This window comes from Pyricularia pennisetigena, assembly GCF_004337985.1.
Source record: "Pyricularia pennisetigena strain Br36 chromosome 7 map unlocalized Pyricularia_pennisetigena_Br36_Scf_8, whole genome shotgun sequence".
In the NCBI taxonomy this organism is placed as follows: domain Eukaryota; kingdom Fungi; phylum Ascomycota; class Sordariomycetes; order Magnaporthales; family Pyriculariaceae; genus Pyricularia; species Pyricularia pennisetigena.
The window spans coordinates 80,855-102,145 of record NW_021940920.1 but is presented as its reverse complement, the minus strand read 5'-3'; the positions used below and the strand labels follow the sequence as shown (position 1 = coordinate 102,145).

At 53.2% G+C, this 21,291-nt stretch overlaps 5 protein-coding genes across 5 annotated transcripts; 4 read left to right on the top strand and 1 right to left on the bottom strand.

The window, feature by feature from the left end:
• Positions 1-1,956: 1,956 nt before the first annotated feature.
• PpBr36_09164 (uncharacterized protein) lies at positions 1,957-6,772 on the top strand (the record flags this gene model as incomplete). Its single annotated transcript, XM_029896286.1, has 3 exons — positions 1,957-2,412; positions 2,507-5,739; positions 5,809-6,772. 3 exons carry the CDS (start codon positions 1,957-1,959, stop codon positions 6,770-6,772), a joined length of 4,653 nt encoding a protein of 1,550 aa, XP_029744591.1.
• Positions 6,773-7,878: 1,106 nt separating this feature from the next.
• PpBr36_09163 (uncharacterized protein) lies at positions 7,879-9,936 on the top strand (the record flags this gene model as incomplete). The annotated part of the gene is made up of 2 exons (XM_029896285.1): positions 7,879-8,181; positions 8,341-9,936. 2 exons carry the CDS (start codon positions 7,879-7,881, stop codon positions 9,934-9,936), a joined length of 1,899 nt encoding a protein of 632 aa, XP_029744588.1.
• A 1,752-nt stretch (positions 9,937-11,688) lies between these two features.
• PpBr36_09162 (uncharacterized protein) lies at positions 11,689-13,744 on the top strand (the record flags this gene model as incomplete). The annotated part of the gene is made up of 2 exons (XM_029896284.1): positions 11,689-12,400; positions 12,542-13,744. Exons 1-2 carry the CDS (start codon positions 11,831-11,833, stop codon positions 13,742-13,744), a joined length of 1,773 nt encoding a protein of 590 aa, XP_029744587.1. The 5' UTR covers positions 11,689-11,830.
• Positions 13,745-15,738: 1,994 nt separating this feature from the next.
• Positions 15,739-17,324, top strand: PpBr36_09161 (uncharacterized protein; the record flags this gene model as incomplete). The annotated part of the gene is made up of 3 exons (XM_029896283.1): positions 15,739-15,960; positions 16,066-16,471; positions 16,582-17,324. The coding sequence occupies 3 exons, from the start codon at positions 15,739-15,741 to the stop codon at positions 17,322-17,324; spliced, it is 1,371 nt and encodes a 456-aa protein (XP_029744590.1).
• Positions 17,325-18,060: 736 nt separating this feature from the next.
• PpBr36_09160 (uncharacterized protein) lies at positions 18,061-20,282 on the bottom strand (the record flags this gene model as incomplete). The annotated part of the gene is made up of 2 exons (XM_029896282.1): positions 18,061-19,873; positions 19,897-20,282. 2 exons carry the CDS (start codon positions 20,280-20,282, stop codon positions 18,061-18,063), a joined length of 2,199 nt encoding a protein of 732 aa, XP_029744589.1.
• Between the last annotated feature and the right edge of the window lie 1,009 nt (positions 20,283-21,291).

The following is a 21,291-nucleotide window of genomic DNA, read 5'->3' as shown; positions in this document are numbered from 1 at the left end:
TTTTTTTTTTTTTTTTTTTTTTCAGCATGACCGTTCAGTACCGGTACCTGCGCACCCAGGGTCACATTTAGGACAGCACGGAACATCGGACAAAGCGAACTTGTCCATCAGATTGTGTAATGCGCGGTAATTCCACCTCTCTTCGATCCACTCGTGTCCCGTACCAACCCACTTGGTCCCGCCCCGCTCCGCCTTTCCGGCGTTAAGAACCCAAGTCACCGGGGGTAAGGCGGCAAACATTCCCAGGAAAGCTGATCATGATCAAGGAAATATAATGGAGATAGGACGTTATTCAACTCCAGAAAAAAAAGTGTGGCGTTTCTAATACTGCATGTGCTAAGTCGTGCGATGGCCCGATATTTCTCACCCACAGAGCACTTTGCGTGTTCAACTTCTGCTCGGATACCTCGGGCTAGAGATTGGCGCTAAGGACTAAACAGATGCAAGATTGAAACCATCCAAAGACCAGGCGACATAAGTTAGGAGATGAAATAAATCAGACCCTGATTCACGGAGCGTCTTGTCATGAGCGCCCCAGAAAACAGAAGCGTGTCAAGCATGTATCGGGCGCCGATTCAGGTATGTACAGTTAGGGTAAGTACTTTAAGGAGGTAAGCAAGGTAAGGTTACTTGGGTCGTGAAGTTTGCTGACTGACCAGCAAGGCAGCAAGCAATCTGCTGTAAGGCGCCGGTGGCTTTCCGAGGAATAACTAGGTAAGTTATGGGAAGTAACGTAATGTAAGCTGAGGCTGTGAGTCTGTTGGACTTTTGGTCCAATTGTCAAGCCAAACTCGTCTTGTATGCTATCAAGCCAGGGTCACTCAACCCAATCAATGCTTTTTGGTCGTGGACCGTTTCCATACTACTCTTCTAAGATGAGGGAAAGTCAGACCCGACACATGTATTGTCTAAAAGTCAGAAAAGTAGCAAGACTAGTGATGATTCTTGTCCCCGCGGCTGCGACTGGCGACTCGCCCAATGGCCATGTATATTATTAATTAGTAATTATATCTCTGTAGGTACCTTAAGTATGGTCGTTGGTCGCACAGGCACTGACTCTGTCTTGCACATACCTACATTATTCCTGAGACCGCTTAGATTGAGCCCCGTGAAAGTTGCTGATTGCCAGTCAAGGTTCCCAAGCCAAGCTGGCTGGCATTGGTCTGTCTGCTTCTTTCTGTAAGGTAGGTAGGGAACCAAAACTTCTCCCATCTCGTTGACACCCATACGAAGAAACATTTTGCTTAGCTTCGAAATGAGTACACCTAAAACAGTACAGTAGTGCGCCGCAGTGATGATTACCAATTGGGCCCAAGACCGACCCGCAGTTCCCACCACACGGGCCCCCTGCCCTTCTCTCCGCCAGCCCACCCCTGCCCAGTTCCTCCTTTAGGCGGCACGACGGCTTGTGCTACTGTACACTTCCCTTTTTACGCTCACTCGCCCTTCCATTGATCTTTTCCACTCAGCGAAACCCGGGCCATCCGAAATATTACCCAGAACCACCAGAGCAACCACTTCACGACCCCAATCTGATTTTCAAACCGAACCGTCCGGTCTTCCAACATACTACGGCGTTCACTCTTTCGCGAATTTCTTTTGCTAGAAGCCGTCCTAAAACGTCACGACTTTAGAATAGCGAGGGGCGACTCACGACCGACATTCGTTTAGTCAAACATACTACCATAAACAAATCTCTGGCTTTTCTAACAACAAGCCTGGCACCAGCCAACCAAACTCGCTACGGAATTCGATCTCTAGGAGTTCGCGAGCTGTTTTCTTAACAGCCTTCAAATTTCGAAGGGATTGGACATTTTGCAACCGATTTGATTGAAGCAAAGCAACCACGTGTGGTCTTCCTCACTGGCGACGACCGCGAGGGCGGCGCGGCCAAAGCGACCCGATCTGGCGTTCACCAAAGGTTGATCGGGCGTTTGCCCGCCACTTGAACATCCCATGGAGTCCTCCAACACACAGGAGCCCTCACTAACGCCAGTCACCACGACACAACGAGCAAGATGGGCTACACGCAAGATGACCATCAAGAGCAGCGGCCTGAAGCGGCTGTCGCTTCTTGGTAGGGCCCAAAATCGAGGCTCTTCCACGGAGAAGAAGAGGGCGTCGATGGGAAAGGGAGGCGAGTCGCTACAACAATCCTCAGACCCAGACAACGAGGATCAAGACCAGGGCGAACCTGATGATCAGCCAGAAGGCCCTGGACCACGAACCCTTTACTTCAACTTACCGCTGCCTCCTGAGAAGTTAAACGAAAAGGGCGAGCTCATCGATACTTACCCGCGAAACAAGATTCGGACCGCCAAATACACACCCCTGTCGTTCATCCCAAAAAACCTGTGGTTGCAATTTCACAACATTGCCAACATTTATTTTCTTTTTCTTGTCATTCTAGCAGTAAGTAACAGTCTTTGACACCGTCACTACTCCTCCATTCTGGGGTGGCCAGTTTTGTCGAGCACAGCCTCAATTTCAATCTATGCGCATTTAGTTCTTCCCTATATTTGGCAGCGTCAATCCCGGCCTCGGCGCCGTGCCATTAATTTTCATTGTCGCGGTTACGGCAATCAAAGATGCGATCGAGGATTCTAGGAGGACCCAGTCTGACATCGAGCTTAACGATTCAACCGTTCACCGTCTTTGCGGATGGAACAATATCAACGTCAAGGAGGATAACATATCCTTATGGCGAAGATTTAAGAAGGGAAATACCAAGGTGTTCGGTGGCATATGGCGCTTCATGGAGACTTTGTGGAGCAAGGAGGCTCGCGAGAAGAGGAGGGAGAAGGCTGCACAGGTCTCCGATAATCCCAGGATATCAATCGACACCAGGCGAACCGGGAGGCCCGAGTCGATGATCTCGCCTCACACACACCGAACATCTTTCATATCCGCTCGAGAGGATATCCCGATGACCCCAGTCACGTCGCCGTTGCCGCGTGCAGACGGCCAGCAAAACCTCGAGGTTGTGCCACCGCAAGAAGGTCTTGCGCCGGGGAGGCCATCGTCAAACTTCTCTTTTCGAGGTGACTCGGCCGAACTGGCGCATATCAAGACTGACCTCATCAACCGATCCATTCCTGCTGAGGGCAAGGCTAGATTTCGCCGCGACAAATGGAAAAACCTGCAAGTGGGGGATTTTGTTCGCATATACAGCGACGATGAGCTGCCGGCCGACATTATCATCTTGGCCACTTCAGATCCTGAGGGAGCCTGTTACATTGAAACCAAGAATCTTGACGGTGAGACGAACCTCAAATTTCGCCAGGCGTTGAAGTGCGGGCGAAATATGAAAACCTCCCGAGACTGCGAGAGGGCACAGTTCATTGTCGAAAGCGAGCCTCCGCAGCCTAACTTGTACAAGTACAACGGAGCCATCAAGTGGAATCAACCTGTTGAAGGGGATTCGTCTGGCTCGTGGCGTGAAATGACGGAGCCCATCACGATCGACAATACACTGCTCCGTGGCTGCAACCTACGAAACACGGACTGGGTGCTGGGCGTTGTCCTGTTCACTGGTCACCACACCAAGATCATGATGAACTCGGGCATCACGCCCAGTAAGAGGCCACGTATTGCGAGAGAGCTCAACTACAACGTTTTGTACAATTTCTTCATCCTTTTCGGCATGTGTCTCCTCTCGGCGATTGTCAATGGGTTCGCCTTTGGCGCTGCAGACAACTCTATAGCCTTGTTCGAATATGGCTCTATCGGTCCGACGCCTGCCATGAATGGTTTCATCACGTTCTGGGCAGCCATTATTCTCTTCCAGAACTTGGTACCGATCTCCCTGTTCATCTCACTGGAGCTAGTGCGTCTCCTCCAGGCTTTCTTCATCTACAGCGACGTCGACATGTACTATGAGCCCATCGACCAACCTTGTATACCGAAATCATGGAACATCTCGGATGACCTGGGCCAGATAGAGTACATTTTCTCGGACAAAACTGGAACCCTGACTCAGAATGTGATGGAGTTCAAGAAGGCAACCATCAATGGTCAGCCCTATGGTGAAGCCTACACAGAGGCATTGGCTGGTCTTCACCGTAGAATGGGCATTGACGTGGAGAAGGAGGCGGCCGAGGCGCGTGTGCAAATCGCAGCGGACAAGGAAAAGGCCCTTGCCTCTCTCCGCAAAATTCACGACAATCCCTACCTTCATGACGAGGACTTGCAATTCATTGCCCCGGATTTCGTCGAGGATCTGATGGGCGCTAACGGTCAGGAGCAGCAACAGGCGTGCGAACGCTTTATGCTTGCACTCGCTCTGTGCCATACTGTCATACCTGAAAGACAACCAGGCGAGAACCCCAAAATGTTATACAAGGCTCAGTCTCCAGACGAGGCGGCTCTTGTCTCCACCGCCCGTGACATGGGCTTTACTGTGCTGTCTTGTAACTCGGATGGTGTCCGCCTCAACGTCATGGGCGAGGAGAGATATTACCCTATCCTCAACACCATCGAGTTCAACTCCTCTCGAAAGAGGATGTCTGCGATCGTTAGGATGACTGATGGCCAGACAGTGCTGTTCTGCAAAGGTGCCGACAGTATCATATACTCGCGACTCAAGAAGGGTGAGCAGAAGCAACTGAGGACGGACACTGCTCAACATCTCGAAATGTTCGCACGAGAGGGTCTGCGTACATTGTGTATTGCCGAGCGCGTCCTGGACGAGCAAGAATACCAGGAATGGTCAAAGCAGTATGCAGTTGCAGCTGCGGCTGTAGAGAATCGTGAGGACAAGATGGAGGCCGTTGCGGACCAGATCGAGCAAGACTTGACCCTTCTGGGCGGGACGGCCATCGAGGATCGTCTTCAGGACGGCGTGCCGCAGACGATAGCTGTACTGGCTGAGGCTGGTATCAAGCTCTGGGTGCTAACTGGTGACAAGGTCGAGACGGCCATCAATATTGGGTTTTCGTGCAACCTCCTCAATAACGATATGGAGTTACTTAACCTCAAGGTTGATGAGGATGAGACGGGTCAAACAACGCGAGAACAGTTCATGGCTTCGCTCGAGGCTGAATTGGACAAATATCTCAAGATATTCAACCTGACTGGTAGCGATGAGGATCTGGCCGCGGCCCGGAAGATACATGAGGCCCCTCAGGCCACTCACGCCGTTGTCATCGATGGTTTCACGCTGAGGTGGGTCCTCGAGGACACGCTCAAACAGAAGTTCCTTCTTCTTTGCAAGCAGTGCAAGTCGGTTCTTTGCTGTCGTGTCAGCCCAGCGCAAAAGGCCGCCGTCTGCGCCATGGTCAAGAACGGCTTGGATGTCATGACGCTCTCGATCGGGGATGGTGCCAACGATGTGGCCATGATCCAGGAGGCCGACGTCGGTGTTGGCATTGCCGGAGTTGAGGGTCGCCAGGCCGTCATGTCGTCCGATTATGCTATTGCCCAATTTTCATTTCTCCAGCGACTCGTCCTGGTTCATGGACGTTGGTCCTATCGACGGCTTGCCGAATCAATCAGCAACTTCTTCTACAAGAATCTGGTGTGGGCAATGCCTCTATTCCTGTTCCAGATCTATTGCGATTTCGATATGACCTATCTCTTCGACTACACCTATATCCTCATGTTCAACCTGCTCTTCACCTCGGTCCCCGTTATCCTCATGGGTGTGCTGGATCAAGATGTGTCCGATACCGTTTCCCTAGCTGTGCCCCAACTGTACCGCCGTGGCATTGAGCGCCTGGAGTGGACACAGACGAAGTTCTGGTAAGTTGTGTTATATGTACCCCTCATGTCTCCTCAAATGCGGTTTGAACTGACGCGATTCTCCCTCAGGCTCTACATGTTGGATGGCACCTATCAGGGTGTGATGAGTTTCTTCATCCCCTACTTGGTTGTTATTGGCTCTCCCTTCGTAACCATGAATGGCCTGGACGTCACCGACCGCGTCCGATTTGGTGCCTACATCGCTCACCCTGCCGTTGTAACCATCAACCTCTATATCCTTATCAACTCATACCAGTGGGACTGGCTCATCGTCCTAGTTGTCGTCCTGAGCGATCTCTTCGTCTTCTTCTGGACCGGCGTTTTCACATCCAATACTTACGCGCAGTGGTTCTATCAGGCGGCACCTCAGATTTACGCAGAGCCCTCCTTTTGGGCAGTTTTCATCATCACTCCTGTCATGTGTATGTTCCCGCGCTTTAGCATCAAGGCGTTACAGAAGGTCTACTGGCCTTATGACGTCGACATCATTCGCGAGCAAGTCCAGCAGGGCAAGTTCGATAGATTGCAACCCGCACCCGTTGGACAGACTCTCCCGGGAGGACGATCGACTGCTGGTTCATCGCCGTCACTTGCCAAGGGCAACACAGGCGCTTTCAACGGCCAAGACGACGAAAGACCCATCTATCCTCCATCTGTGGCAACGCACACCCGAACACAGACTGGAAGCGACGGTACCAACTATACGGGACACAGGATGTCTATGGAGCAGCAGCAGTTGGAACACCAACCACTAGACCAGCTCACGCCCATGGAGCACATACCAACAAGACCATCGATTGACAGGGCACGACCGTCTTACGACCGTGTCAGGGCGTCGATGGATCGCGTACGGCCCAGCTACGAGGCGAGCAACGACTTCACCTCGGCAGCGCGCCTTTCCAGGGTCGAATCATCACGTTCGCGGGGCGGACCTCCACTAAGCTCTCACAATCTGTTTGCTGGACGACTTCGTGGACTGTCTATAATTTCAGCAAAGAGCAGACACGGGCCCGACTCTCGAGGTGGGCAATAAAGACGTGGTCGCTCACCAAGATATGCCGGGTCTAGAATATGATCCCACGTCCAACTAGAAAGACTCCCTCTTGCCTTTCCCTTGTAACTATATGTGGCAACACAACCATCAACATCCAGTCCATTGCCAGGTGCTGCAACTGCTGTTTTTTTCACGTCTTTGTCCTTTTTTTTTTTCTGGCCTCCCGATTCTTTTTGGCTTATTGATATCCCCAATTCCAGATCTAGTCATGCTCTGATGATTTGCATGAACGATCTATGAATTTGTTTTTAGCTTCCTCATCCGCTAGTCTTTCTCTCTCTTCCCTGGGTTTAGTTGAAAGGCAGGAAGCACTCTTGATCAGTGTAACGGCACCACTCCAAAAATTGTTCTTTTCAAGCTCTCATCTTGTTTCACACGCTTCAAATTTTGCTTGGGGGTTTGTCAGTTTCGCCTGCTACTTGCACAGCACACGCGCATTACTTATTGACGTTTTAATTACCCTCCTTTCATGTTTCGCTTTTTCTCTTTCATTCATCATATATACACCCAAGATAGGCGCCATGGCGTTTAGAAGGCAGTGAGTGGGAAGTTGGTTTGGTAGTTGACTTGAAGGAGAGAAGTGGAGGAACGTACGTAGTATGAGGTTATTCTTATAGAACCCCAATTAACTCATTTCTGAGCGCTTCATATTTCTGGTCGACTGCTTGATGCAATGATGGGTGTAATGTAAATATTCGGTTGCTTAATTGTTTTGGGATCAGTAATTGCACACCGACAAAGAAATATGTATGGTTAAGGAAGCACAAGCAGGCGATTCTGAGAGGGTATAGAAGGACTGGAGGGATAACCTGGAGAATTACAGCGTTCCATTGGCTAGCCGTTGCAGTTAATGTAACCCCGCTCCACCTCGACAAAATGATGGTGAAAGTAGTGTGGACCCTGGGAAAAGGTAAAGTCAGGTACATTAACAGTAGCCTAGCGTAATTTATTCTGCGTCTTGTTCCTATTTCTACAAAAACAAAGCCTGCTGCAACCGCCACAATAGCCCCTTCCCGCCAACGACAAGGCCACTCCTTTGATCTACTGGACAGGCCTTTGGCTGCCATAGCCGCGTCAGTCTTCAAATGTCGAGCGAGGCTGTCCAGTCGTGGGCTCGCCAGGTCCAGAATCTGGCGCAAGAAAAGCTGTGCGGAAGCGCCCCTGCCCAAGCTTCCAACGTCACACGCTTTACTGACTGCGTCGCTATGCTCAGACCCTTCGACATCAGCGATGTTCCCCAGTATTTCTGGGCCCTCGTTGCTGCCGTTCTTGGAGGCCTTGTCTTCCTGAAGGCTGTCTGGGGCGAGAACGACAAGCCATTGAAGTACACGGTGCCCTCTCCTAAAACGCCCGAAAAGGTCGAGATACTGGAAAAGCCTAGCATCAAAGTAAGTTTGCTTTCTATGCACGGGATGCTACCAGACAATGCCGAGATTTATTGTTGCCAATGGAAAAGAAGCGAGGCACAAAAAAAAAAAAAAAAAAAAAAAAAAAGGAAAAGAGGGGGGGTGTAACAACATAACGCTAATCTTCATCCTCTCTACTAGGTCTCCGGCTCTACCGCGATCCAATGCTACAACCCAGCAACAGGCCAGTTTCTGGGCTTCGTGAACCCCGCCACCCCCGCTGCTATTGATAGAGCCATTGAACAGGCCGCGACAGTGCAGAAGACGTGGGCACTTACCAGCTTCCGGGAGCGCCGGAAGGTCCTACGCAGCATGCTCCAATACATCCTCGACCACCAGGAAGAGATCTGCCGGGTGGCGGGCATGGATTCTGGAAAGACCATGGTAGATGCTCAGCTAGGCGAGATCCTGGTCACTGTTGAGAAGCTGCAATGGACCATCGCGCATGGCGAGAAGGCACTGCGTCCCACGCGTCGACCGACGAACCTACTAATGATGTACAAACGCAACAGTGTCCACTACGAGCCGCTAGGCGTCATTGCGGCTCTGGTGTCCTGGAACTACCCTTTTCATAACCTGCTGGGGCCAATCATTTCGGCCATCTTTGCCGGCAACGGCATCCTCGTCAAAGTCTCGGAGAACACGGCCTGGAGCTCATCCTACTTTGCCAGCATTGCCCGAGGCGCACTTCGTGCCCACGGCCACGACCCTGCTCTGGTTCAGACGGTCGCGTGCTGGCCACAGGTCGCAGGACACATCACGAGCCACAAGGGCATCTCGCACATCACCTTCATCGGCTCACAGGCCGTTGCGCACAAGGTTGCCGAGTCGGCTGCCAAGGTCCTTACTCCAGTGTGCGCCGAGCTTGGTGGCAAAGATGCCTTTATTGTCCTGGACTCGGCTGCCAAGGACTTGGACCGAATCGTCGAGATGATGCTCCGCGGCACGTTCCAGTCAGCCGGTCAGAACTGCATCGGCATCGAGCGAATCATTGCCACCCCTGCAGTCTATGACAGGATCGTGCTCGCGCTGGCGGAGCGTGTGCGTGGCCTGCGCGTGGGCCCGGGGCCCCTGGATGCCGACGTGGGTGCCATGGTTTCGGACGCATCCTTCGACCGGCTGGAACACCTCGTTGCTGATGCAGTTCGCTGCGGCGCGAGGCTACTTGCCGGCGGAAAGCGCCTAATCCACCCGCAGCACCCCAGTGGCCACTACTTCACCCCAACCCTGGTCGTCGACGTGACGGCCGACATGGCGCTCGCCAGGGAGGAGTGCTTCGGCCCGATCATGACTCTGATGCGCGCACCGGCCAATACCGCAAAGGCTGTTCTCGACGTGGCCAACGCGCCCGACTTTGGCCTCGGCGGCTCCGTGTTCGGGCGCGATTCTGACCCTGTGCTCAAGGAGGTTGTACGCGGCTTGCGCACGGGTATGGTGGCGGTCAATGACTTTGCTACTTACTACGCTGTGCAGCTGCCTTTCGGCGGTGTTGGCGGCTCGGGCTACGGACGCTTCGCCGGCAAGGAGGGCCTTCGGAGCATCTCCAACGCCAAGAGCATCTGCGAGGACAGGGCTGGGTGGTTGGGCGTCCGGACGGCCATCCCACCGCCCATGCGATATCCTGTGCGCGACCAGGATCGGAGCTGGAGGTTCGCCAAGGGTGTGGTAGAGCTTGGCTATGGGCTTACCATGGGCGCGAAGGTGCGCGGATTGGTCGGGCTGGCAAAGAACAGCTGAAAAAGATGAAATGTTTTAGGTGTGCTAGATGTCGACGGGAAGAAATACTTAAGTTGCGATGGCATCCTGGAAGTGAAGTTGCAGCGTATTTTCGAGATGGATAATATCCATGATATATAATTTCAGCAGCTCATTAGCTGGGGTACACGAGAATAATGTAATAAAGGCATACGATGAAAGATGAAGCCTAACAAACCTGAATACCCTGGTTGAAAAATCCGTGGTGAACGAGGTACTGTCTCATTATTCCTCACATACGAAGCGCCGCTTAAAGTACATGTCATCTTGCCTTGGGAACTCTTTGAAGAGGTTTCTTTGGGATTTGTCAGCAAACGGTCCAGTTGGCTTTCTGACTGGGTAGTCATTGCCTGAGTGTACAAGTCATCAGAGGGATTCAATACGGTCTCTTATGCCACACTAACACTGACCGGGCTGGCCCGTTTGGGAAAGCAATGGGAAAAATGAGCAATAACTAAGAGCTTGTTAGGTAGAACCACTTGCACAAGCGAGTACATACGACCATACCCACTGGAAAATACGGGATCCCGTCCGCTCTCCCCTAGTCAAACCAGTGAGGGCTGAACTAGTACTCAGGTGGGTGACCACTGGGGAATCCTCGGTGTTGTATGTTTTTGCATCCTTTTGTTTCTTTTCTTTTTTATCTTTTCAAATTTTTTCTCATTCATTAGAGCTATCACAATCAGACTGTATGTGTTTGACTTCACTTTTATCTCTGCTTCAATTCCGGTGGGAAGTTTCCAGTTTTCGTGAGATGCATTCCCGTTGAGTTTTTGTCTCCCAATTTTCGGCCATTTAGGTGCGGTGGGTTGTGCAGTAAAGAAGGACCGGTACAACGTAAGAACAGGGGTGTTATGTGGTTACGGTGATAACTTAATTCTGGCTGGGATAGCACATGATGTATTTGTCAAAGGTTTTCATCTCGTTCGAAGAAAGAATGATTTGCGTTCAGGGACCGAGTTTAAACAACCTCACTCTACGTCATCTTACGTCTCCTGTTGAATAATTATCATCGTACGCATGCATCCGGGACCTCCGAACAATGTTGGCTGAGAATTGCTTGACTGATCCCATTCATCGTTGGGATGAAGTTTAAAACGGAATCGAATCTGCAGATGGACTGACGATTCCATTCCGTATCCTCAACTGCCGAACCTTTTGTTGAAAAACTAAGCATTTTGCCATTACCGATTGGCGGGCTGGCGGAACGGTGCAGTCGGTCCAAAGGGCAGGTCAGGGTCCATGTGACGTAAGGTCCTGTCCTATGAAGGACGGCCCGCGGGCTCAGCTGCAGTGTAATGCAAGAGCGCCGATCGGTTGGTCAATGCATGTGTTGTGGTAGAACCTCCTGTCTAAACCGCGGCTCGAGAACGGACCCGGTCTGCTGCTCCACTAAAGATAACGGATGGCATGGGAGCTCGACTTTTTTGTACGAAGTAATAACAAATCACTACAAATTTCTAACCAGGAGGAAAACTGCACCGTAATTCTCAGAATGAGGCCAACCGAGACACAAAAACAGAAAACAGCAAAAAAAAAATAGCAAGTCAGAGGAGACGGATATTAAGGAGCACAATGGGGCATTATGATGGTCGCTTATTTCAAAAATCTCACGACGTCGCCTCTGTGAAAAAGATAGCCAGATGCCGCCGTAACGAAAGGAGAAACGGGAAACCAAGAAAGCCAGCCTGAATAACAAAAAACAAGTTACCAAGAATCATCCTATCGAAACAGATCGCTGATTATTACCAAGTCACCGGAAACGGACAACCTGCACAGCACTCTTGCCGGGCCCCCCAAACCGGCGCGCCCACAGAAGTACTACCCCGCCAAAACGACCGCCCGCAAAACCACAGCTCCAGTCCGTCGGGGTGTCATGGATCCAACGAGTCACAGCTCCCGCAGCAGAGCTCCGGCCGAGGCCGCACCCACCGAGCTACCATGTTTTACCGAGGGCGGAGCTCAAGGTTTGGAGACTGGAGCCCATTCTCGTCTCACCAGGGAAACCTTGCCCCTGAGTAGCAGCCGCCTCGGCCTCAGCAAAAGTAACGAGGTGGTTATGAATAATGCTAGCGACTACGGCTCCGGTCACGACATCGCACATCATCTAGAATCACACGCCGCCGACAGCGAGGCCCTCAATGGCGCAGCAATGTCTCCCTCGGCCACATCTCCCCCGACGACTACTCTCCCTCCGCGCCAGATCACGAGGCCCCGCACTGCGACTTCGACGGCCGAGATCGACAGCACCATCAGCAGGCCTGGCGCCGTGCGCATCAACGTCAAGGGCGCATTCATTGTGGACGGCTCACAAACCCCAGCGACTCCCTCTGGGAATTGCAACGGCAATGGCTTGTTGACTGGGCGCAGTTCGCCGGACCACCACCAGACCCAGGATATTCGCCTCCCGAACCACACGGCCGTCGTGAGCCATGTTGCAATTGACGTAAGTGAATTTTTTTTTTTCTTTTCTCCTTCTTCTTCTTCTTTCTTTCTTTAACCTTCTCCCTAGAGAACGGATCAAAAGTTACTTGTACATTGCTCAACAATGTTTGGCTAATAACACCATGGACGCACCGAATGATAGATTGGTGGATCCCTCGCCAAACTAGTCTACTTCTCGCGCGAAGCCGATTCCACGGATCCCGGAGGCCGCTTGAACTTTACGAGCTTCGAAACGGACAAAATTGAGGAGTGCTTCTCCTTCATGCGCCGCCTGCGCGATGAGCAACAGCCCCTCAATGGCTCCGTCCCTAACAAGCTGTGCGTCATGGCGACCGGCGGCGGCGCCTACAAGTACTACGACCGTATCCGCGAGGCACTGGGAGGCGAGATTGACGTGCTGCGTGAGGACGAGATGGAGTGTCTGATCATCGGCCTGGATTTCTTCATCCACGAGATCCCGAGAGAGGTGTTTACATATTCGGAGACCGATCCCATGCATTTTGCGACACCCGGGTGCGACGACGACGGAAGGGAGATATACCCATACCTGCTGGTCAATATCGGGTCTGGAGTTTCGTTTCTGAAGGTAGAGGGCCCCAGGAAGTACCAACGTGTCGGTGGCACTTCCCTGGGTGGCGGCACCCTGTGGGGCCTATTGTCGCTGCTGACGGGCGCGAGGTCCTTTGACGAGATGCTGGATCTTGCCTCCAAAGGGGACAACTCCCGTGTAGATATGCTGGTGGGCGATATCTACGGGACGGACTATGGCAAAATTGGGCTCAAGAGCTCCACCATCGCGTCATCCTTTGGCAAGGTCTTTCGCATGAAGCGGCAGGCCGAGTCGGCAGCGGAGGACTGCGGACCGGGGTCTTCGGAGATGGGGTCCAAACAGGGCAACGACGTCGCCAATGGAGACGGGGATGTGGCCGAGGACGGCGGCGGCTTCTCGGCGGCCGACATGTCGCGGTCGCTGCTCTACGCCATCAGCAACAACATCGGGCAGATCGCGTACCTCCAGTCGCAGATCCACAAGCTGTCGGCCATATACTTTGGCGGGTCCTTCATCAGAGGCCACCCGCAGACCATGAACACGCTCAGCTACGCCATCAAGTTCTGGAGCAAAGGGGCGTCGCAGGCCTACTTCCTGAGGCATGAGGGCTACCTGGGCGCCGTTGGAGCCTTCCTCAAGAGGCAGCCGCGCAACTGGGGCAGGAGGGGTAGCTTTGAGGAGAGCGCCACGAGGAGGATGAGGGAAAGGGGCACCAGTGGCAGTATCAGTGGCGCTAGGGAAGATGAGGACCAGAGGCCGGTCGAGCCGGTCATGCTGAGTGGCGCGACCGAGTGAGCAGATCGAGACGCTCGGGGCAGAAGGTGGCATCGAACAGTGCCACCGGTCTCTGGCGCGGCTGTTGGGTCCGCTGGTGCGTTGAAGCTTGGCGGGCCCTGCTAGTCTGCTGTGGGTATTTGTTTCCTAGTTCTAATGCAGGTTACGATTTCGATCCACAGAAAAGAGGCTTCTTTTTTAGAGCACGTGTGCAGCCGGTAGCACCTCAGGACTAAGCCACGTCGCGGCTAGCCCTTCAACTGAAGGGTCGAGAGGGGGCTCTCTGCCAGGCTATTTGCTGGCAGGGGCTTCAGCTGCCAATAGAGGCAAACAATTGGGCGAGAGGGGGGAGACGCGTGTGAACAATTAAGGGCCGTCGGCTCGCGTTGGAGAGTTCCGGTCATCCGAACGACCGTTTTCTCCGTTCAGCTCTCCAGTGGTATTCGTCACATCACATAGCATTAGCATCGGCGGAATATTGTTTTGGCGGGCATTTTTGTTTGTTCACATCCCGCCTCCCGCCTCCCCGCCCTACAGTTTGCTTTTGACGATCAACCGTTTTAAGCGTGCATGGGATTGCGGGATGATGATAATGATGGGAGCTATAACTTGCTTCCGCGACGCGAAGATCTTATGAGGCCAAAGCACGCCGATTTCTTTCTAGAATAAATTGTCATCAACGACGATCTACATGCGTCTTTTTTTCTTTTTTATTTCTTAAAGAAATCTCATTCCCAGCACTGAAGATCAAATACACGAAACAAGCTTAGCGCTGTATTCTTGCAAGGGAGGGTACAGTTATGTCTTTGCTTAAACAACAAAGGCTCGTGTCTCCCCTTTCCGCAAGCGCCAAGTATGACACCAAGGGAAACAAGGCCAACATGTTTTTTATTGCTAGTTCTAGTGGCTTTCTTGTTCTTTGTTCCACACAAAGAGACGACCCAGCCTGCGGAAGTGAGCGACGCTAAAGGGCGTGTGGCAGGCAGAGACATTCTCGGGATTCCGATTTTGCAGAACATGGACTTTCAGCTCTCGGACGGACCTATGTTTCGTGACTCAAAGCCCATCATTTCCAGATTTGCTTTGTGAAACCGGCATACGGGAGGAGCAAACAGAGACCTAAGCGCACTGGCGGATTTTACTAGGTCGTGATTCATGGGTGTTCCGAGGGTAGATGCGGAGAAAACAAAGGACCAAAAAAAGGATCATTGGCCTTCCTAAGCTTTGTCTATCTAATTTTTGGGGGCCAAAAAAAAAAAAAAAAAAAAAAAAAAAAAAAGAGAGCCCGCCCTAAAGGGCAAACCGGCTCGGCCGATGGACTAGACTTAGCAGCAAGCACTTAAATCCACTCGTTTGAACCGAACAGCCCCGGCCCTTTGGCCTAAATCGAAGATGGACCAATGATGTGAGAGCGAGGGAAGCCACCATTTTCCCAAGTAGGCCACGCGAAAGACGACGGCCCCTGGAACTAGTGGCTCTTCACGCGTGTTCACGGAGTCAGGTTTGGCGAGGCTTTGATCCAAAACATGTCGAGGAGAAAGGGAAGAGAAAGAGAGAGAGAGAAAAAAACAGGTTCAATCTCGACTTTGGTATGGATTCACGCCCGTCGATTGGTCCGTTACGGCTCGTGGGTGGTCTCAAGTCTATATTCTACTTGTGTTCCAGCCCTAAGCCAAGTTGGTCTGTGTCGTTGCGTGGCTTGTGTGGTTGACTTTGCCCCTTTTTTACCCCGTTTGTTTTGGTTTTCGCCTCCACGTTGGGCTGCAAGTTTGGTTGTGTGGTTGTTTTGGTCAATGATATATAAGCTTATATGATGCCTCTCACGGTCCCTCTCCCCCAATATTGCCTACTCATTATCTACAAAGTCTCGGCTAGTCACTCACTCTGGTAAAACATCTGGTTCATGTTATAACACTTTCTGCCGCAGACCATCCACATACCATCTTATCCCGTCTTAAGTCCAAGTCTCCAAATAGTCTGTCAGAAAAGGGTCGTGCCGTACCACTACCGCCAGCATGGGTCTTCTTCCTCTTACTTACCGTCGTCCCGAGTTCGTCCCCAAGCCGGATGAGGTGCGGCCTTCAAGCCGTGCCACGACCAACTCAACCGACAGTGGCAGCTCGTCGGGCACCGATGAGAAGGCGGGGACTTCGGTAAAGTCAGGTCAGTCGGGGATGAGCAGGGGTATCCCCTCTGCTCTCTCCTTTGACAAGATCATTGATGGGGGCACCTGTCCTGTAAGTGCTTGGAGCATCGGCTGTCTTTTTTTTTTTCTTATATATCATGCCCTTTTATTTAAGGAAAAAAATGGGAACAGACCAAAAACTAACTCGACTCTTCAGCCGTGCACCGTTCGTGACTTTATGAACTATCTCATCTACGTCGAGCGTGCCGCCGAGAACCTGCAGTTCTTCCTCTGGCTGCGCGACTACAAGATGCGCTTCGAGGCCGCCTCGACGTCGGACATGGCCCTAGCCCCGGAGTGGACGCAAGCCAAGGAGGACGAGCTGACGGTAAAGCTCCAGAAGGAGCATACGGAAAAGATGCGCAAGGAGCCCGAGGTGGCCGCCAAGATGTTCAAGGGCACCGACTTTGACAAGAACGCCGGCACGGCCACGGAGCGGAACGAGTCCGACTGGGGCGCCTCCCAGTCCGGCGACGGCGAGTCGACCATCATCGGCTCGCAGTCGACCAACTACAAGGCCCAGGCCCAGGAGGCATTCACGGCGGCCGGTGCAAAGCAGCCTTGTAAGTTTGTGGCTCTTGTGATGTATCTCTTGTGATATATAACTGCGTGGCCTGCCTTTTATATATATCAGTATCAAAGATGCTAACCGTTGAAATAATGCACCACGCAGTCACCATCCAGCCGTTCCGCGAGGAGATCGACCGCGTCATCGCCAACTACATCGTCGAGGACTCACCCCGGCAGCTCAACCTCGCGTCGCGCGAGCGCGACGTCCTCGTGCACGCACTCGCCTACACGACGCACCCGAGCGCGTTCCGGACGGTGGCGCGGACGGTGGAGCACTCGCTCCGGCGCCAGGCGCACCCCAACTTCATCCGCTGGAGCATCTGCAACGGCAACCCGGCGCGGGTCTTCTTCGCGCGCGCCCTGGGGGTGTCGCTGATCGTCGTGGGGCTGACCGCCTCCATCATCCTGGCGCTGTCCTCGGCCGGGCGCGGCTACCGCGCCCTGGGCGCCATCGGCTGGATGCTCGGGGTGTCGACGCTCGTGGCGGCGTACAAGGGCATGTGCGTGGTGCTCCACGGCATGCACCACCGGCACGTGCGGCCGTGGGAGCTGTTCGAGACGGACGAGCGCGACGTCGAGGTGGTCGGGGAGGACGGCGTCCGCCTAAGCAAGGGCTCGTTCGACTCGTTCGGCAGCAGCAACAGCTACGAGGACGAGCCCTGGGTCGTCAAGTACAAGAAGCGCAACATTGTCCGCAAGATCTTTGACCGCGAGGTCTGGATCCAGGAGCCCGCGTTGAGGCAGATCCAGGATACCATTTTCGTGCAGGCCATGCTGGCCGCTCTGCTTGCTTCAGGTCTGCTGGTTTTGATTTTTGTCGCAGTGCCTGGTGGTGGATTCTTTTGATCTGTTTACTTTTTTGCTCTCTCTCTCTCTCTTTTTTTTTCTTTGTCTCTGGCTTTTTGCTTGCTTCTTCCCTTCTTCAAGTTGGACTGTTATTTACAAGTTTTTTTTTTTCTTCTATGAGTTTTGATATCCCGAGGCGTTTTACATGGTTGCCTCCTGCTACGACTTTTCTTTGCTCAGTTTTCAACATGATTCACTTTTAGACTTCCTATTACATCTTATTCTATTCAACTGTATAGTATCTCTTTCTTAACCCATAAATATTCATGCTTCAAATCAATGCTCCCTCATGTGACACGAGTGAAAAGCTCAGCTAATTGTCCCCAGTGTACTGCAGTCGCCCGAGGTTTACCTCTAATTTCTACTGTAGTCCAACTTGGATATTAAAAGCACAGTAGTAAGTTTCAGGAAAATATCTACTACATCCTAGTCTAGTGATCCTTTTGGACGACGTGTTGTTCGTTCAACGCTTCTAGGCCGCTTGGCAAGTAGCACAGGACCGAGCGAAGAATGATCAAATTAGCGATATTACACTTGCTCGATTGTTTTGACTTTAAGCTACTGTAGTCTAAAGTGTCAAAAGACACCACAAAACATTTGTCAAGCCTTTCCAACTTCTGGTAAAAGTGTCCAAATCCATCGCAAAACTACTCAAAAAAGAAAAGAAAAAAAAAAAAAAAAAAGAGAGAGAGAGAGAGAGAGAGAGAGAGAAAAGAAAAACCAAAGCCGCCAAAACCTAAACCATCTTCTTGTTCCTAGCAGTAGCCAAAACCCTCCCACCATCATACGTGGTCGCTGGCAAAATGAGCAGCTCTTCAGCCACCGGCGCCGCCTTGCCTGCATCCCCCCGAGACTTGTCTTGCTCACCCCCTCCCTTGCCAAAGCCCTTGGTTACTTGAATTGACATCGGCGACCCCGCCACCTCGTCTTCAAACTTGCCCTTGGACGACTCCCTTGGCGAGAGCTCCTCGACCTTGGGCGTCGTGCGCGCAGCATCCCAGACGGGCAGGACGGGCGAGTCCTCCACATCGTCGTTGCCGTCGTAAGCACCACTGCCAGCCCGCCTCATGTCGACAAAGCTCTTCTTCCACTTGATCAGGTGCAACGGCGACGGCATTAGGTCGTCCCTCTGCTTCTGCTGTTGCTGCTGTTGCTGTTCCTCCTTCTCCTCCTCATCCTTCTTCTCTTGCAGCTGCTGCTCCACCCGTCCGACCCGGACGCCGTGGTAGTCCCCCACAATGTCGGCGAGGCTAGACCTCCGCGAGGAGCCGCCGCTGTGACTCGACGTCGGACTGCCACCGCCCGGTGGCAGGAACGGCGTGCTCAGCCGTCGCCGGCTCCAAGCCCGGTCGCCCAGCCCGCCCGTGGCTGCGGGTGCGGGCGCGGTCATCTGGCCGGGGTTGAGCCTCCTGGCTGTGCATGGTGACGAGGGCGACGCGTCGAGGATGCTGCTGCCGACCGTCGTGGTGGATTGGGGGCTCGGCTCTGCTGTCGAGGCTGACCACGCGCTGACCCGGATCTGGTCTGGACGTTGTGGCTGCGAGCGAGCGGCATCCCTACCCTCGTTGCCACCGCCCACGCTGCTGCGGCTTTTCGATGGGTGCATGGCAGAGTTTGCGCCGATAGACTCGGAAGAAGTGGACGGGTACGTTGCAGACCCGGTACCGTGGTTGCTGTAGTAGACGGTCATCGAGGCACGGCGCGGCCTTTCGCTGAGGAAGCGATCCTTGGTCGGCGACGTAGTGGGCGAGAACTGGCCGTTGGGTATGACGGCGTCGAACCGGGCCCAGTCGACGGGCTTGCTGCTCGACCGCCGCCTCTGGCGCAGTCCATCGTCGGCAGGCGAGAGCGGAGAGGCCGGCACCGCTGCGGAAGGCTGCTGGTAGGCGCTGCTCCCTCCCGTTGCGCCCTGCTCGCTTCTCGGGTGTGGGCTGTGGACGAACTGCACCCGCATAATCTCCCCCCGTCTCCCGGTTTGCTGTCCGCTGTGGTTGTCGAGGCCGGCCAAGGGTGGCAGGGGCGGCGGAGGGCCAGGTCTTGACCTCTGCGGGCCGGGCCGTGTCTCGTCGGACTCGGGGGCACTGATGACCAGAACTCCGTCACCATTCCCATGCTTGTCTTTCTCTTCCGTTGCCTTGGCCACCCGCGAGCGGCTCCGACCAGAAGCGAGGTCGCCGCGACGTCTGTAGAGCTTGCATCCTAGAAATACCAGCAACCCAAAGGTAGCACAGCCGGCAAGGGAGCCCATCGCAACGGCTGCGGCCTTCCCGCCATTCTTGCCACTATCCAGGGACGCGGGGCTTCCGGGGTCGCCGGTGCCCAGACCCTGGGTTGCGTAGCGTGCCGCCGCAGCTGAGTCCACAAGATAGTACACCGAGATGTGGTCCAGGCCACCGCACGCAATGTCATGGTCCCCTGCGCAGGGAGTGGAGCAGTTTCCGGGTCCGACCGACAGGACTTCGGGGGATAGCTTCGTGGCGCAGTAACATTCTCTATCCAGCAGGACGAGCGAGCTTTGCTTAGTTCTCTTATCATATGGCCACCCACAGCTGCTTTTGGTTGGGCTACTCACCGTCCCTCGCCGAGGGCTACAAAGCCGTAAGAATCCACCGCTCCCCTCCCCAGGCTGGCCCTGATACACGCCTCGAGGCATTTACTCGTGGTCAATCTACCGGCTTCGGCGTTGCTCAGCGGCATCTTGACTTCGAGTCCAACGTCTGCGTCACCTTCTGGTCTTCTGTAGCAGCCCTGGAGGCCATAGCCGGCATGGTTTGGCGGCTGGGTGGGCCTTGCTCCGAGGTGCGTCGTGATGGTCTGGGTCACGATAATGCTCGTCGTCACCCTCACTTCTGAATGGCCTTGGTCGCCCCGAGCGGGTGAGGCAAGGAGCAGGAGGATGTAGCCGAGATCGATAGGCCTCGGGCCTTTTCGTTTCCGCACGCCTGCGAGTGCATGCATTTCTGCCAACAGTTACTCAAGTCACGAGCATGTGGGGAGCTTGATGTTGGCCATGGTGGTTTAGACGCCGTCAAGGCTGGCTCTCGATGGGCCTTTTCCTTGGGTCAAGTATCTTTGCGGGACGTCTCATCGCTGGTTCGAGCAGAGCGGTAAGAGACAAAGAGATGATGAGCATGTCACAACGAACAAAGAACAGCCGCTCGGATCCGGTCTGGGGGCCGGATTCGGGGGTCGCTTTTTTTTTTTTTTTTTTTCCCAAACATATTGTTCCTGGATGGTGAGGTGTGACGGATATGATGGTAGACTTTTTGAGTCACACAAGTGTTTGTTCAGTTGGGCGTGTATTCACCAACAGAGTACACAGGTTTTTCATACACGTTGCCAAAGTCTATTATGTTGAGGGGGTTCTTATGAGGCGGAGAAGGCGCCCAAGGGCTCACTTACATACCTGACCATGCACCCCAGGAATGTGGGACATGAAGATAAGCATTCCGATCTAGCCCCCATATAAATTATACACAGATGCAGGGCTGCTGCCACCTCTCCGAGTCCTGCATTCCATGCAACTCGTGGTATTGGCCTTTGAACCTTTCTTCTGCAGGGGAGCAGCATACACAGCGCCACTCATCTAGGCTTGGCAATGCGCAATGGATACTTTACTCCGTAGATAAGAAAAGTGCGTGCTCTTCTTGAGGAGAGGTTTGAATATGTAGCCCAAGGTGGCTTTACAGGTACTGTTGACCTGGTCAGGGTTTACATTGATTGGTATTCGCTTTTTGAGTTGTAGACGTTGTAATCATGTAGTTTTCCAGTAGAGCTAAGTTGGTGGTTGGATATAATCGCATAATTTATGTATACCGTATGAACCTCAGGTGGTTGTAGACGAGACAGACACCAAGGGTCTCTCATATCCAATAGGGCGAAACACTTTGGCACAGCAAGCTCAATTGCAAAAGGGTTTAGAAAAGGGAGCAATGGGAGAGAGAGAAGAGGACGAGAGACTGAGAGA